This window comes from Coturnix japonica, chromosome 4, assembly GCF_054131305.1.
Source record: "Coturnix japonica strain WE chromosome 4, WE-NBRP24, whole genome shotgun sequence".
NCBI lineage: Eukaryota > Metazoa > Chordata > Aves > Galliformes > Phasianidae > Coturnix > Coturnix japonica.
In genome coordinates, this window is record NC_140666.1 from 82,984,455 (window position 1) to 83,000,812 (window position 16,358).

At 38.6% G+C, this 16,358-nt stretch overlaps 2 protein-coding genes across 10 annotated transcripts in view; both read right to left on the bottom strand.

Annotated features, from left to right (window-relative positions):
- The window catches only part of HTT (huntingtin), a 70,975-nt gene extending 64,498 nt beyond the window's left edge, over positions 1 to 6,477 (bottom strand). For 7 of the 8 annotated variants that reach the window (XR_014945524.1, XR_014945525.1, XR_014945526.1 and 4 more), the window contains exons 1-3: positions 6,158 to 6,475; positions 1,653 to 1,736; positions 1,129 to 1,249 (exon numbers count right to left, since the gene is read on the bottom strand). Coding sequence is in view for 5 of the 8 variants with exons in the window: in XM_015862635.3 (XP_015718121.2) it covers positions 1,129 to 1,249; positions 1,653 to 1,736; positions 6,158 to 6,258 (306 nt within the window). In the remaining 3 variants the exon portion in view is untranslated. Of the gene's footprint in view, positions 1 to 1,128; positions 1,250 to 1,652; positions 1,737 to 6,157 lie in introns of all 8 variants that reach the window. The other variant, XM_085545765.1, reaches the window with a different exon arrangement.
- Positions 6,478 to 6,984: 507 nt separating this feature from the next.
- Positions 6,985 to 16,358, bottom strand: part of GRK4 (G protein-coupled receptor kinase 4) — a 32,094-nt gene continuing 22,720 nt past the window's right edge. Inside the window, exons 11-16 of one of the 2 annotated variants that reach the window (XR_004306919.2) lie at positions 14,907 to 14,996; positions 14,322 to 14,530; positions 13,401 to 13,546; positions 12,621 to 12,758; positions 11,611 to 11,733; positions 6,985 to 10,386 (exon numbers count right to left, since the gene is read on the bottom strand). Coding sequence is in view for 1 of the 2 variants with exons in the window: in XM_015862831.3 (XP_015718317.2) it covers positions 10,333 to 10,386; positions 11,611 to 11,733; positions 12,621 to 12,758; positions 13,409 to 13,546; positions 14,322 to 14,530; positions 14,907 to 14,996 (752 nt within the window). In the remaining variant the exon portion in view is untranslated. The remainder of the gene's footprint in view (positions 10,387 to 11,610; positions 11,734 to 12,620; positions 12,759 to 13,400; positions 13,547 to 14,321; positions 14,531 to 14,906; positions 14,997 to 16,358) is intronic. The other variant, XM_015862831.3, reaches the window with a different exon arrangement.

The following is a 16,358-nucleotide window of genomic DNA, read 5'->3' on the forward strand; positions in this document are numbered from 1 at the left end:
TGGCAACAGCCAGTAATAGATACTCATGAACAGACTATTGAAATACAAGAATAGTGCTTGCAAGCAGTGGGAGTTCTTCCCTGCTATACACCCCCACCTTCAAACAGCCTACAGTGAGGTAGGTGTATCCCAAACTGAGGCTGCATTTGTACCACAACCTTTAATAGCTCTTGAGAACCCCTCTTTTATGCATTAGCCTGTTTTCTGGGCTTTTTGATTCTTTATTCCTTGTCCTATTATTCAATGACTTTTAGTCCCCTATCCATCATTTTGACCATCAACCATTAAATTCACATTTTCAGAGCATTACTCATAACTATAAAATCTTACATGGCAAGTGCTAATGTGGAGGCCATAACTGCTAACTAACTAAGAAAACTCTTACTTTCAAATTCATAAAGCACTTCATTTCGTATCAACTAGATTAATGATGCAGGCACATTACACAGGAAGAAAAAATAAAGAAAGGACAGGTGAAGGTAAATCTGTTCTGGAAGCAGCAGCTCACATCAGTTCCACATAAGGTTCATTTTGTATGTTGAATCCATAATTTGACCTTGACCGACCTTCTATCAATATCCATCTGCTGTCTGCACCGAGTCCTTGTTTCTGGCTTGCAGCGTGGTAATAAACAGACTCCAGAACACTGCTTTCATCCTAATTATGCTTAAAAGCTCCTCTGCCAAGTCTCAGTAAAGCACTACCAGAATTACAGTATGCCATTAGTCTGGAAAGCGTCATAACATCTTACAGTCAGCTTTCCAGTAATATTTTTAGCTTTCCTACATACTACGTAACTTCATGCTTACAAAACAAAGGAGTATTCCTCCCATCCCCAAATGATCTTTAACTAAGTTAAAGAGAACAGAGTTAATGAATCACTGAACAAAAAATATCTGAGCAATGAATTACCACAGAGACATGTTCAAATGCCTTCATTTGATATAAAATTTATATAACTCCATGCATAAAAAGCTCTCCTAAGAAGACATACAGAATTTCCTAAAGCTTACTCTTGCATTACAAGAGATTATCAAGAGTAAGTAATTAAAAGAATGTGTGATTTCACATTTAACACAGCATCAAGAAGAAGACAAATATGTTAACAAAATACCTAAAAGTACTTACTTTAATAACTTTATTAAGGCATTCATCAGCAACCATCCGGACATCAGATTCTGCATCCTCGCTGCAGAGGAGAAAAACTTCCATAGCAATCCCCAGCAGCTTCTGAAATTCTGGAGAATTTCTAAATAAACGAATATCAGAAAATCACAATGTGCACTGCAAAAAGCAAACATCAATGCCAGTCATAAAGGGGTTTCAGAACTCTACTGCATATACATGGTTTTACAAGGGGAGAAATGATCCAGCAGATGTTTAGTAAGAAGAGAGGAGATAATTTCCCTACATAACCAGGCACAGTATTTGACTTCTTTGCCTTGGCTTTTCTGTCTGAAATAGGATAGTATCCACTCTACCAATGTGTAAAGAAAACTAGTACAATTTGGCTTAGTTAAAAAAACACAACAAGAAGCAATAAAAAGCATTGTACCATTTCAGTTTAAACAGAAACTGAGCACTTAAAATCAGCCTACATGTGTCTAGTAACCAGAAGTTGCTATTCATATTAAAGCCAGACTTTGTCTTACCTTAAAGACTGAGCAACAATGTTTTCACATATTGTCAGGCAATGATTCACTCGATCTTTCTTGGTAGTTAGAAGTTCCTTCTTTCTAAAACGAAACAATTAAAATAAATCTAAGACTAAAAGTGAGCAGTAACTATATCAATGCAATCCTGCCATACATCACAATGCCCCAGATGATTTTGAAATTGTCCAAATAGCAAAACTCTAGGCATGGTCCATACCTGTCTACAATCTTGTCCTTATAGAAACACTAAGGCCAAGCTAACTAGCAGCAAGCACAGAATAAGCAATAGAAGTCACAGAATCAAAGCATACCTACAAGAGGTGCAAAGCCCAATGTATAAAGCCTCTCACCACTCTCACATGCTATCAGCCCATAAATAACAGAAGCTTCTTCCCTACTCCATCCTCAATCATTTTAATATATGAACTAGGGGAAACAAAACCACAAAATAAAACACTAGAATGAGACAGACTCAAACTATGACTGTGAAATTTCATTTCACTATATGCAAAGTCTCCTACTTTTAACTTAAGTGTCAGAGAACCACCCCTAGGAAAGGGGAAATTACTTATAAATAATTCACTAGTCGAAACCCAGGAGCTGAAAAACACAGCCCAAGGTACCTCTGTGTGTACTTGCAAAAAGCACCTGCTCATTGACTCGCAGATGAGTGAATGCACAGATGCACAGAGCTGGACTTCGCTTTTGCTTTCCAGGTGAACAAAAGTAATCTGTATTTTTAACACTGAGTTTTCTGTCTCAAGAAAAAACAGCAAAACCATCAAAGTGCAAACAAGCATTTCTAAAGTAGAAGTCGAAAATGATCACAGCAGCCCTGAACTACAGTATCACAGTCAACACAGCTGTAAGGGCCAACAGTGACCAGCCAATGAACACATTATAGTAACTGAAAATACACTGTTAAGACACAAAGCTTTGTAGAATTAAACTGAAATATCTTCAGCTCAAACATTAGCATATTTTTTTATTGGAATAATATTCTGTCATATTGGAAATGGGGGTTTATTTCATCCCAACCTTTCAGTTTTTCTCCCAATCATCTGCTTATTTCTCCCTTGCAAAAAATATAAAGAACACTAATGAGGAAAAAACCAAACCAAAACAACAGCATTTTTTCCATTAGATCTAAAGAAAATATTGTCAAATGTAAGCTTCAGTATTCCTCAGAGAGGATCTCGTCTTCAGCTAATATAGCCCTGGGCAAAGCAGGGAGCAATGTTCAATAATAACAGATGAGCACACATCGATCCCTGGCAGATTTCCGTAAGCAAAGAGCTCCCCTAACATGAGTCCATCGCTTCTGAAACGGGTAGTTGAAAAAAATCATTTAAAAAATGGCCTGAAAAGAGAAAAATTGAAGTGAAAACTGAAATGGTAACTTCTGAACTACGCACATTCCATTTAAACTAAAAGAAATTGAGTCACTATCCAAAGGGAAGGAAGGAAAAGCATCAAACTGCCTTTGCTGCACTGGATCCTTCATTTGCTGTTTGGTATTTGTGCCTTCCTAAAAAGCAGCTTCTGAAGGACAGAAAGAAAACTTTTAATGTATATCATGTGCTCATGAAAATGCCCATTACTGGAAAGTTCCTTGGCTTCAAACATAAGGGTAAGAACCGCACGTAAATATAAATGAATGATTCAAACTGGAAATAGGTCACAATTTAAAATGACTATAATAATTAACTATCGGAACGAGTTAACAGTTCCAAAGGTGGGAAAAACAATAACAAGAGGACAGCCTTTAGAATGGTCAAATCAAAACTAGTTACGTGTAGAACTAGCTACATGTAGTTATGTGTAGCAGAAGTAACCTGCGATTATCACACCATTCTGGTCAGCTCTGTGACAAGAGGTGAGATGAATACGATACAGGATGCTGTATGACAGTCCATCCGTTCTTTTGTTTCATCGAACAAAGTCAATTTTTACATCACATTGACCAAACTTTCAACTCTGTTGAGTTGAACCCAACATACCCAACTCCAACCAAAATTCAGGAGTCCAAAAAAGCAAAAAAACAGAGATGGAAGACAAGAAGGTGCCTCAGCAGAAGCTTGTAGAAGCAAAATGATGACAGAGAGCTCAATCTGAGCATTCATAGAAGGCTAAACCAACCACAGAAAGAGAGGAGGCCACAACCTGACATGTCTGTAACACACACTAAAACCACAATAAGTGATTACTGCTGATTAAAACCTTGAGGAAAGGAGAGAAAAGAACTCTCACGTTACCAATAAATGAATTCAATCAATACCTTAATAATAAATGTAAAACCAGGATATTATTTTCATCAAGATCTCAAAATTCATTGTCACGATGACATTCGTGCAAACGATTCCCATCTCTAAGCTCCAGCCTCTGTGATCTTAAAATATTACACATCAGGAGAGAGTAGTTTGTTAGCATACAGCACTGCTAAATAAATAAGGGTTATCTGTGCAGGATCACAATTAAGATGAACGCTGGTCCCTATGTGCAAAGAACACGGGAAGGCATTTCTCTTTTCTAACCCATCGGATGGAAAACACAACCAACACCAGGAGTTCAGCTCAAGATGTCACCTGGTATTTCACTACCAATTCTGGAAACTCCAAAGAAGATCGGCACAATATCATTTCATAGGCTTTTATGGAGCTCAGTGCCCTTTCTGAATTGGTAAAGCTCCTGGGGGCATGCAATACTATCAGCTTTCTGAAAACAACCAGTCTATTTTTAAACAGAAAAAAACAAAGTCAACTAGGACAATTACAAGCTTGATTTTTTAGCGCTTTGATTCTGGTATGACTAAATGCAAACCCCCAAATCAACCATAACATCCCCCTGCAAGCATCACAAATTATTTTCAAGCCTTTCTTTTCAAATAAGATGATCTATCCTAGCAATATCTGCTTAGATTTTCTTCCGCTATGCACAGTAAAGACTGGAAATAGACGTCCACCTATTCTCCATGCCATGCAAAATCATAGTACAAACAAAAAATAAAACAGCAATTAGTCCCTGTAAACACTGAGGTATATGAAAACAATTGGCTTATGAAGAAAATAAGGTTTTCCATCTGTTGTGTCCCCAAGAGTATCAATGACACAATGAAAGTGTTTGAGGTGAGAGTGTCCAAGCAGTATGAACCGTGGCAAATCCAGCTGGCATCTGTCTCAAAACGTACTGTGGGAGCAGGTGGCCAAGAGCCCAGCTTCCATTGTGGATCAGCTCTGCCAAAAGCACCTGAAACTGTCAATTTTGAAGCTACCTGCTCCTCAGCTCTTGTGTTCCTCCTGTCTCCCTCGTGTCTGGAGAAACAGCAACAGTGTGACTCACTTACCGAGTGCACTAAAGTCCTTAGTGCCTTTTCACCTGCTCAATAAAAGTTATTTTTAGAGAAAGCAAAGCCGACAGGCAGCACTGGGGCACTGAACAGCTCCTTGGCCTCCAGCAAAGCTGCAGGTTCCCTGACTTGAAAGCAGAGCATTGCACAGATAGGAACAAACATCTTTTCAGTGCCTCCAACCCTAATATCTAAGGACACAAAGAGATAGCAGAAACATTTGTGTTATTTCCTCTTGGAGCTCAAAACACGTGACAACGCAAGACTTCAAGCAAAGCCTGCCATAAGCAGTTATCTACATCCATTCCTTAAAGACAGACGAGTCCTAGACTTTAAGCTAAACTTAAGATCTTTTCACAGAATCACAGAATGACCCGGGTTGGAAGGGACCTCAAGGATCATGTAGTTCCAACCCCCCTGCCTGGCAGGGCCACCAAACATACACCTTTACTAGATCAGGTTGCCCAGGGCCCCGTCCAACCTGGTCTTGAACACCTCCAAGGACGGGGCATCCACAGCCTCCCTGGGCAGCCTGTTCCAGGGCCTAACCACTCTCCTAGTGAAGAACTTCCCCCTAACATCCAACCTAAATCTTCCCTCTTTTAACTTAAAACCATTTCCCCGTGTCCTGCTATTGTCAGCCCTTTCCAAGAGTTTACTCCCCTCCTGGGAGTAAGTTCCCTTCAGGTATTGAAAGGCTGCAATGAGGTCACCCCACAACCTTCTCTTCTCCAGGCTGAACAAACCCAACTCCCTCAGCCTGTCCTCATAGGGGAGGTGCTCCAGCCCCCTGATCATCTTCCTGTCCCTCCTCTGGACCCTTTCCAAAATCTCCATGTCTTTTTTGTACTGAGGGCTCCACACCTGGACACAGTACAACAGATGGGGCCTCACAAGAGCAGAGAGGGACAATCACCTCCCTATCCCTGCTGACCACCCCTCTCCTGATGGAGCCCAGGATCCCATTTGCTTTCCTGGCTGCCAGAGCGCACTGCTGGCTCATGTTGAGTCAAACAAGGCTTAAGTTATCAAGGCTGCCGCGTTTACAAACCTTCACCCAGAGACCTGCAGCCACCTCAACAGCCACAAACACAGGCGGCACCTCCGGACTCGTCCGCCCGCTGCCACAACCCCACGTCCCGCTCCGCTCACTCACGGTCTCAGCGTCGGCTCCTCGGGGATGACGGCCGGCACCTGCTGCTGCTGGAAGGATCGCAGCGACTCGAAGGCCTTCATCAGCTTCTCCATGGTGGCCATTGCCGCTCCGGCCCGCCCTCTCACAGGCGAGCGCCCTCCTCCTTCCTCCCGCTCCCGACTCTCCTCCTGTCCGTCCTCTCCCCTCCCGCCCTCCTCACAGGCCGCCTGGCGCCTCACAGCCGAGCCGAGCCGGGGAGCCGCCGTTCGGGGCCGCGATCTCCGCCCCGCTGCCCCGCCGCCATCTTGGGGTTGGCCCAGCAGCCCCCGCGCTCCTGCCTGGGTTGCTCCGCCCACCACGGGTTGGGCGCCCGCTGGCGGCACTAAAGGCGCCTCAGCCTCCATCCATCCATCCCCTCACAGCCCTTATCGCGCTGAGCTGATGCCAAGCAATACCGGCACTAAGGCGTTATTTTGGGCTGTGAGGAAAAAGGGGAAACACTTACAGGAACCAGCACTTAGTGCTTGGCAGGGGACCCGCTGGCCGCTCAGCATCAGCCTCGTGATGCTGGACCTGCTTTTGCCCTCTTGAAGCACATATTAAACATACCTATTTAAAGGCTGCTTCTCTCAGAGACAGCGGAATTCAAGTATTAAGATCTTTTTTTAACTAAAAATAATGGATTCAAGTACAACCTCTGCTTTAATGCACCTATAGCTGCTGAGACAACAGAATCAGCAATCATTTCTATTTCAACAACTTGTAATTTTAATTGTTTTCATGACAACTTTACCTACCCCGGCTACCGTGAAAGAGCTGCTAAACAAAGCACATAAGACAATAATAGGTGTGTTTGAGAGATGTGGCAGTGTTCTGCTTTTATTTCAAGAGTAACAATGGTAGAACATCCAGGAAAACAGCTCATACAACAATTAACTCGAGTGGTTCTGGAGCTAACACATTTAACAGTCAACATGGCTATAAATGGAAGGAACTCTGGTGGTTTGGACGTATGTGGAGCATGAGAAAAGTTACCTGTATGTGGATTCATGAGGTACACACAAGCAGACATTAAGACTTACAAAAACAAATGTTTGGAAACAAAAGCCACAAAGAAGGATTGATCTCATTGAAACAGCTCCACAGAACTGATAGATCTTCCTGTATCTCACACCAACAGAACAAAGCAGTTGGGCTGCTGGATTGTCTCGCTGCTATTAAAATCATGTAACAGAGCTAGAATCTGAATTCACAGAGGTGAAATGAAGGCATTCTAAACAAGAAACTCTCTATTTCTAATCATAGCTTCACTGAAATAAAAGTCTACATCAGCAGTAAATACAACCTGCTGCCTTCTCTCATCTGCATCCTATGAAAAATCATGAACAAAATTCATAATATGTTTCTCATACCACAGTGCTTTGCTTTCATCTCCTTACCCTTTGCACACTTCTCCAAGTGAAATCTCCAAGCTAGTAATATTAGTCACTTTAGATTATATAGCACAACTTCCTCATCTCCATGTACCGTATAAAGAGAATTACATCGATTCCTGCAGTTTCTTGTCCTAGTTGATGATTTACATTAAATAATATCTAGTTATTAGGAGCTTACATTCCTAATTGCTTACATTTTAAACTTTGATACTTGTGCAGATTTTGACAGCTTTGATGTATTTAGTTTTCATAAATAATGAAGTTAGCTAAGGGTGCAAAGAATAAGGTCATACTCATTGAATGGAGAGAAAATGAACAAATTTATAGTTGAAAAATGCAGTCTTGACCCTTATGGGAAAAAATCCAGAATTTAGGTCTTAACAGGGTTAAGGTGCAGTTACCCCTAAAAAACACTTTTTAGTATTATTCATAACTCAAGGAAAAAAACTTGTGAAATGAAAGCGTCAGAAAAACATGCCAAAAAGCCACATTAATTTTTTATTTATGTTAAAACTCTATCTCTAAAATGGAGAAATTTGAAATATGTAATGAATATACTTTCGCATTTTCTTTAATTCAATTCCTATATCTTCTTCATAAAAGTTACCCAGCTTGTGTCCATGGTATTCTTGCCCAAATCTCAAGTATCCCTAAGCAGGCGTTAAATTCAGACTGTCACTCCACGTGTCTAATGTTAATACATTTATTTGACTCAGAATGGTAAACCTAAGATAATTAAAAAATAAAACCCCAGAGAAACATAATGGACATCCCAATCATGTAGGCATTTCTAAAACACTTTCATTACCTCTCAAGGAAGGTGGGAATGGAGAAACAGAGTCCTTCTCCTATTCTTGTACATAATAAATAGGGTCAAGGTCAGACTGTGCCAGCTCACTGCCTCACACATAACGGTTCTAGCCAACACCCTAACTTCACCTAATTCTCTTTCTGTCAAGTCTTCCATTCCTTCACTATTGCATCAGATTGTCACATAGGAATTTCACTTTCCCACTGTCAATTTCTCTCTTCCTTGGTAGACATTTTGCTGTCCTCTGTATCATTTTTGACATCAGGAAGCACGCACTGAAAACACAGAAGAAGTCTAATTCCTCATTTCTGTGGCACAGTATTCAAGAGGAACAATTTCAAACACACACTCCAGCAGAATCTTGTAAATCTTTAGTTTTCCAACTTATTTCAAATTCTAATCCATTAGAACATTTCTCCACAAAAACAAAATACTGTGAATTCACACCTGCAGTAGGCCTGACTATCAGATGTATCTTTGGAGCGTGCTGAGTTTCTCCAAGGGGGGCTGTGAATCACAAGCAGAAACCTAATGAGGTAGATATTCAGTTGGTGCATATAGAACATATGCAGTCTGCTTGGTTCCTACAGATTAGAAACTGGGGGGAAAAAGAAAGCATGCTCTGTGGAGACAACCTGCAGAATACAGAACATAACGTATAGCACAAAGTCACGACTCCAAGAATATTTCGAGACTAATTTGAATTCTGAAAACAAAAGGCTCATGAAATGTGTTCCCTAAGTCTCTTCTCTGAAACAGATAAGCCAATTTACACAGAGCTTCTCAAAATAAAGCCTGGCATACTCTGAGTCCAGAAGAACAGACATTTTACAAGCTCCCATCAAACTGGAATCAGTTTTTACTCATGAACATAAGGGAATCATAACTAAAATTTCAACAGTAGCGCCGTAGCTGCATTAAGAATTCTTATAATTGCTAAAACCAAGGAGGTTTTAATATTTATGCTTTTGAATGTTATAAGGAGAGATTATTTACACTGTTAAATTTAATATGAACACTAGCTTGTCCTTCCCTCAGTGGCAGTGATCACGGAAAACCCTACAATGTTGCATACTACAACATGATAAGCAGAGAAGATAGTATTACGAGCCTGTGATTTGTTTTCTTACCCATTATAAAACCCTAACGTCCTACATGGAGCTGTAAACAATTTCATTTACAGAAAAAAATAAAAATGAGTTCCCACAGGTAAAATAAAAAAAGTCCTTTCAGTAAGGGGCAGCAAAGTACATAAAGGCATAGTTATAAATTTTGGCATAGGGATACTTGCATGGTCCATGTTGAAGAACTATATGATGGCGAAAATGTGTATGAAAGAAAGGAGTAGGAGGTAATACAGTTGGTCACAAGATTAAGCTAAATGTCCAGAATTCTAGACCAAAGAAAAAAAAATAGATCAAGACTATTTTCAGATCTATACAGCAAACAGCATTTCATAATAGCTAGCCACAGTGCACTGAATTCCTTTATTTCCTTAGCAGTTTTCTTGAGATGCATTATATGATAGCACTGTCATGCAGCCATATAATATGTGAATTATGAACTTCATCAGTATAGCAATTTTACTCTTAAGAAAACAGCTAATAAAGGTCTAATGAACAAGATTTTTACCAGGAGCAAAAAAAAAAGTCAAATGAAGTTTATGCCATAGATATTATTTCTCTGCTTTAAAATCCTATTAGTATTTCTAGATTCATTCCATTGCAGGGGTGGGAAGAAGAAGATAAATCAAATACATACAGAAACACACTCACTCAAATGGCACTCGTTTTTTGTACAATTAAGCTTTAGTGAAAAATATACATCTTAAAACAAATGAAGTACAAATGTACAAAAATTCTTGAACTCATAAAAAATATATATAATACACTTTGCTACAGAGATATAAAACATTTAAAGTTTGCTAATCCTGATGACAGTAAAGTGATTTAAAGTCTAGAGGACTCCTGCTCCTCATCACTGCAATCAGATTTAAAGCAGACCTGCAAGAGAAGAAAAAAAACATAATTTAGTTGCAAAGATAACGCTATTGTTGGTTTGGATACTTTTCAGGGCACCAAGGTAGTGCAGAGGGGAGGGGTTTGGGACTTCTTCCAGAACATTTTACTCCATCCTACCTAATGCTCTGAGAGTACAGAAGGAAACTACAGCTCAACCTCAAAAGCTCAAGTCTTTAAAGTTTCATTTAAGAGAAGTAAAGAACCTAGGATTAAGTTCACATGACGAGTAACTGTAGGTTTGGTTTTTGTTTAAACTTTAAAACCAGCTGAAGGCTTGCAACCTGTGCTAATATTTTTAGGAGCCTTCTCAGTAGAAAGATCTTAGGACAGTATAACTTGATTCAGCTTGGTAAAACTATGCTAAGACACAAGCTTTAAGTTCAGTTATGTGAGATTATCACTATACTTAACCATTCCTCCAATATAAATGTGGAAAAAGTGAATTCAGAAAGGTGACCTAAAAATAGCAATACTCCTACATGTTCCATTAGCATTGTACCATTTTACAGAGGCGAATTACCAGCTGATGACAAAAAATCATCATCATGCAATTTTAATGTGGCTCTGTTGTGGCTACTTTGCAAATTTCAAACTCTATTTCTGCTCTAGGAGCCAAAGCAGCTCCTAGGGAAGTGTCTCCTACTGCAATGTACTGAGCTTCTCAAGATGATTCCACTCTAAAGTGCAGGCATGCTGAGCAAGCAGAATTATGTACAGTATCTTCAACTGAAAGACTTGACAAATAGTTTACTTCTCAACAGTGAGGATATTGTCATGTCTTTTAGACAGTATTTTGGTATTCAGTTCATATGCTTCCTCTTCTAATTTTTAATAAAGTTTTGTCTTTAAGAGAGGCTGTGCATTATTAAAAGTTATGTAAGCATATGTTGTTTAGGTTAAAGAACTAAAGCTTCTTGCTAAAGTATTTTAACATTTATTCCATAACACTTCTTCACACTCATTCATTTAGGAGCTATCTTTGCACAGCTCAGTACACCCCAGTGTCTTGTTTGGAGTCCATCTTTCTAAAGGAAAAAGTACTATATTGCAGTGCCCAATCACACCAACTTTGGATTCGCTATTCAGTTCTATATAAAGGTAAAAAAGCTTTTCCTATCACAAATCATCTTCTAAAAATGCTCAAACTGAACAGATTTTTAAGGTCTTACTGCTAATTTTCTCATCAAAGAAAAGAAACGCCCTTACCTCTCCACTAAAAAGTCTGTGAAAGAAGCCTCTCTTTGGTTTAGGAGACCTCTCTCTGTCTGGTGACACAGTACCATCAGTTTCACATGCATTAATATCTTCAAAGCATCCTGTTTCAATCATCTGTGAAACATATAAAATATAAATTAAGCATCCATACAAGCCTCTCAAACACACTCCATTCATCACCCATTTACTCTGACTGGTTACCCCTAAAAATAAAATTAAAATTAAAAATATATCAGTTTCATGCTACTGAAACTACATCATTTGCAGAACTGCTTGAAGGAAAGCGTAAAGTCTACAGCAACTCTTCCTGAGCATTAAGAAAGGACTATCACACACGCAAGCACTAAGATACTCCTTCACTTTTGTAATTTCTCCTGCCTATAATGCAATAAGCATACACTTTTAGAACCAGCAGCAGATTTGCTTTGTGTATCATTAAATACTTGATTTTCTTTTTGACTGTTCAGCTCACTTCAGAACACTGTAGCCTAACAAATATAGTATCTTAATATTATATTAAGATATTTGATATAATATCAAATACGGACTAAACTTCGGATGAGAAATCATCCATGCAGAATCCCAGACTGCTTATTCAGTAGCCTTAAAAGGAAGTCTGACTGCAGTTTGCTTTGAAACTGTAGAAAATGTAAGCTGTGGTTCCATATTAATAAGTCACTTGGATGCTCTATTGACGCTTGGGGACAATACAGTAAAACAGCAGCTTCCAAGCAAGCCTATTGGCTTTTTAATTGAACGAAGCTTATCTTCTTCCTATGAAGAGTGACACATCATACGTAAGTCAGAAGAACAAGGAAAGTGTGGTGATGTTGTTGATGGATAAAGTCTCATTGATTGTAATAAGATGTCAGCTTTCATTTTACACATTTATTGCGGTCCTCCAATTTTTACTCAATGTTTTTTGGGGAAAAAGTATTGTATATTTATCCCACAAAGTCTTCTCACCAGCGCACTAAAGAAAATATTTCTGAAATATATACCTCATTTTGCCAAGGGATCGAGACACAACCCGTAACAAATTTGGAATAGAAGTCATCATCCGTAGTATCCAGGTTCACTCCTTTTACTGTAGAGAACTGCTCTATGTCCAGGACATCTTTACAATACACGGCACGTGGCTGCAGTACAATATTTGATTATACAATAATTATTATATAATTATTATATTAATTAATTATATAATAATTTAATAATGATTACTTTATTGTGTTTTTTTTGCCCTAGATGAGCAGCAGGGGGTATGAAATATCTGCAATTTTGTATTTCACATTACTGACGACTAAATTATACTATATGACACAACAGAAATGCAAAAACTTAACAGAATCTTGTCATAATGCACTTGGGGAGTTCCATCCATCCTGCAAGTAACAGAACAAGAGCACCAAAACCAGGAAGAGCACTCAGCATCTGAGGTTTTTGTACAGGTTGTCACAGTTTACTTGTCCTCTGGCAGCTTCCTTTCAGCTCCAGAGTTGAACTCCCCAAAGCTGAACTTAATACGTTTAGCAGCTGATCTAGGAAAGTTGAGTTTTCAGGGCTAGCAGAAATCAGTTAGAAAGACCTATAGTGACATATTAAACTACTTACAGAAGCAGTATTCTCAAATGAAACACCACAAAACAACTAGCCAACAATATCTACAATGGTAATCTCCAGCCAATGTGAATAACTGTAAAAAGTTTATCTGCAGTTCACATGATAACTGACACAAATTATGCAGCTCATGCCTTTTTAGATACTAATCAAATCTGTCTCACCTACTTACATCTGGCAAAAATGGAGGCTCCAACATGTTAGCTTCCAGCCTCTTGAAGTTAATATTCTTGAAAATAGGATGTTGTTTCACAATAGCAGCTCCATTTTCCGTGCATCCCAGTCGCTCCCCTGGATTTTTTGCAAGTAACTGCAAAGATATGAATAAAAAGGCTGTCTTAGTGATATGATCTCTCAATTAAGAAGAGAAAACAACCCTACATCTTTCTTGTTTGGCCTTTTAGAAGATGAACTTGTGGTATCAAAATGAACTGAAAACTCAAATACAACATTGCAGACAAAAGAATTCCTGAAAAAAGATAGTTACTTTGTCTGGCAGTAAAGACTAGACCAGAAGTTGTATGAAATTATTTTAATTAATGCCACGTTGAATAGTTTTTACTGTATTTTCAGGGAAAACTATTGAAAAAAAAAATGTAAATCTATATAAGTAATTTATTTATACTGCAAAAACTAGTAAAGAAACTTTTGAAACTTGTTGTACAGGTGCACTGCTTAATAAGCTTAAGAGCACAGAAGATTAAAAATACCTGCTGTCTTAAATAGGCTCTTTTAGAGAAGGGAGCTCGTGTACAACTCTGCCATTTCTCTACATACAGAATCAAAACTATACTCTATGACCACATTTGGTCTAAGAAATGCTGCATTTTTCATTCACACGAGAGAGAAACCAACTTATGCTGCCTCCCTTAAGTTTTAAAAAGTTCTGAATGATCAAAATTTGACAATTCAAACAAATCATGGATCATCAGAAACATCCACTTGAACCAAAGAAAGATGTTGGTACTCTCCCTACACCTCACTGCAGCTTTGAAGAAAATTCAACAGAAGACTGAAATAAAGCAGTTCATCTCTAAAAAATGATTAGAAAATTAATTTTCAAACCTCTACGTCTCTTCACCCACCATCCTGCAAATGGATTTTGCCTCCTCAGAGAACTTGTCCGAATATGTTTCTTGGTCCTCCTTTACTCTTCGGTCAATCTCATCCCGTTTGACCCTTTCCTTATGCTTCCTAAATGGCGACTGTCCTTCAATCATTTCATAAATTAAGCAACCAAGACCCCACCAGTCTGGGCTGAACGTGTATTTTTCATTTTTGAGCACTTCTGGAGCTACAGAAATAAACAAAAAAAAACCCAAGAATTCAATTAATACTCTTTCAGTTCTGTATAAAGAAGCAACCCCTTTATTCTCTGAAGAAACATTAATTTCTACACTGAAGACCGTATGTATCCAACAGAAGCACGTAAGTCTTTTAATACTGACAACCAGAAGAAACTACATTCTCTTACAAGTTTTACCTAACATTAGAGTTCCCAAAGTCAACTTTTCCCATTTATTAAGGTGTATAACTGACTACCAGCATCTTCCACCACATATTACAACCTTTCTTCACAGAACCAGTGTAGCTCTTTGGACAAGTTGTTCATATATTTGTTTAACAAAACTTGCTGGTAAAACCTAACTAGCAAAAGATATTTCACTTACCCATGTAACCAACAGTGCCAACCCGTCCTCTGACTGTTTCTCCTTCTGGTATCTGCACAGCTAATCCAAGATCTGAAATTCTAATATGTCCTGCTCATATTAAGATAAAAGACAGTCAATAAAAACCAAAATATCACTTTTATCAACATAAATTTCTCCTGTACACCACATCAAAAAACACCTAAATCATCAAAATATTCATATATCTCTTAGAATTAAGCTTCTTTAACTAGAAAGAAGTCCCCTTCCCACCCCCCCACCCCCATCCTTTCTTTTTTAAACTCATAATAGAAGTACAGATCTAATTCATTTCCCAAAGGTCACACACACCAAAAATGTTAAGTACTCTATTTCTAGCTTTGGCATTGGCTGCAAGGCCAGCATAAAAAGAAATTAATGCCTGCTTATATGGATTTCTGTATGTACACACAACAGATTTTTCCATTCTGTATTCCCCTCTAAAAAACCTAGCTTTCCTAAGATTTCAATCCATTTATTTCTAATAAGAAAACTGTAGCCTGTACAAAAGTATCAGCTTTTCCTCTAATGAAGTACCCTAGTAATGCTAAGTGCAAGAAATAGGCTAGTTTTCTTTCTGCATAGGAGTAGGGACAGAAATTCCTAACCAGAACCTACTCAGAGCTGTTGATGTTATAACATGCCAGAGTTGGTCCATTCTGTTCAAGGATTTGTTGTTTGTATATTTTGTGTTTTTGTTTGGTTTTATTTCTGGTCTAGAAAGTTTCCTAGAACTGCAAGACCCCTCCAGGTAGCCCGCTGAAATGTCTGACATTCATTTGCACAGTTTCTTTGTCATTCAATAAGCACCACAGCATCATTGTTAGTTATTAGCACGTTAATTTCTTCTTTACATACGCTAAATAATCATGGTAGGGGAAGAGTAGAAAAACCGAAGTGCCACTTTTTATGCTGGTTAGAAATAATCAAATGCTCTTGAGCAGTAAACACTTTTTAAGTATTCAGATGCTCTTCTGTTCCCTAACATCTAATGAACCCCTTTGTCAAGTGCAGGATCTGAGCTCCTGAAGCGATTTTCTAATTAGCCTCCTCTGCTCTCTGGAACAAGATCAAAATATCCCTGCCAGAAAAAAGCATTCTAGTGCAGTCCTGTATGGCTACATTTTTCCTCAGAGAAACCTGCCGCTTTTGCTAGATGTTGCTGTAGAGAAGAATTAAAGAATGCATTTGATGTGTACTAAAGCTTTAGCTCCTGCAAAGTGACTTCTCCCAGACATCTATTTCAGAAGTTTATCAGTCAGAACACGCTGACTTTAAAGACTAAAAATAAATCCTGTGTTAATGACTCCAAAAGCACTTTTTTCTTTAACTGAAATACTCAGCAATTACAAGAACAAACTGGTAATATTCAGCCACAGCTTAGAAGAAGGTAATTGCTGCACATGTTCTACAGTGAGTTCAAAAGATTTTGGT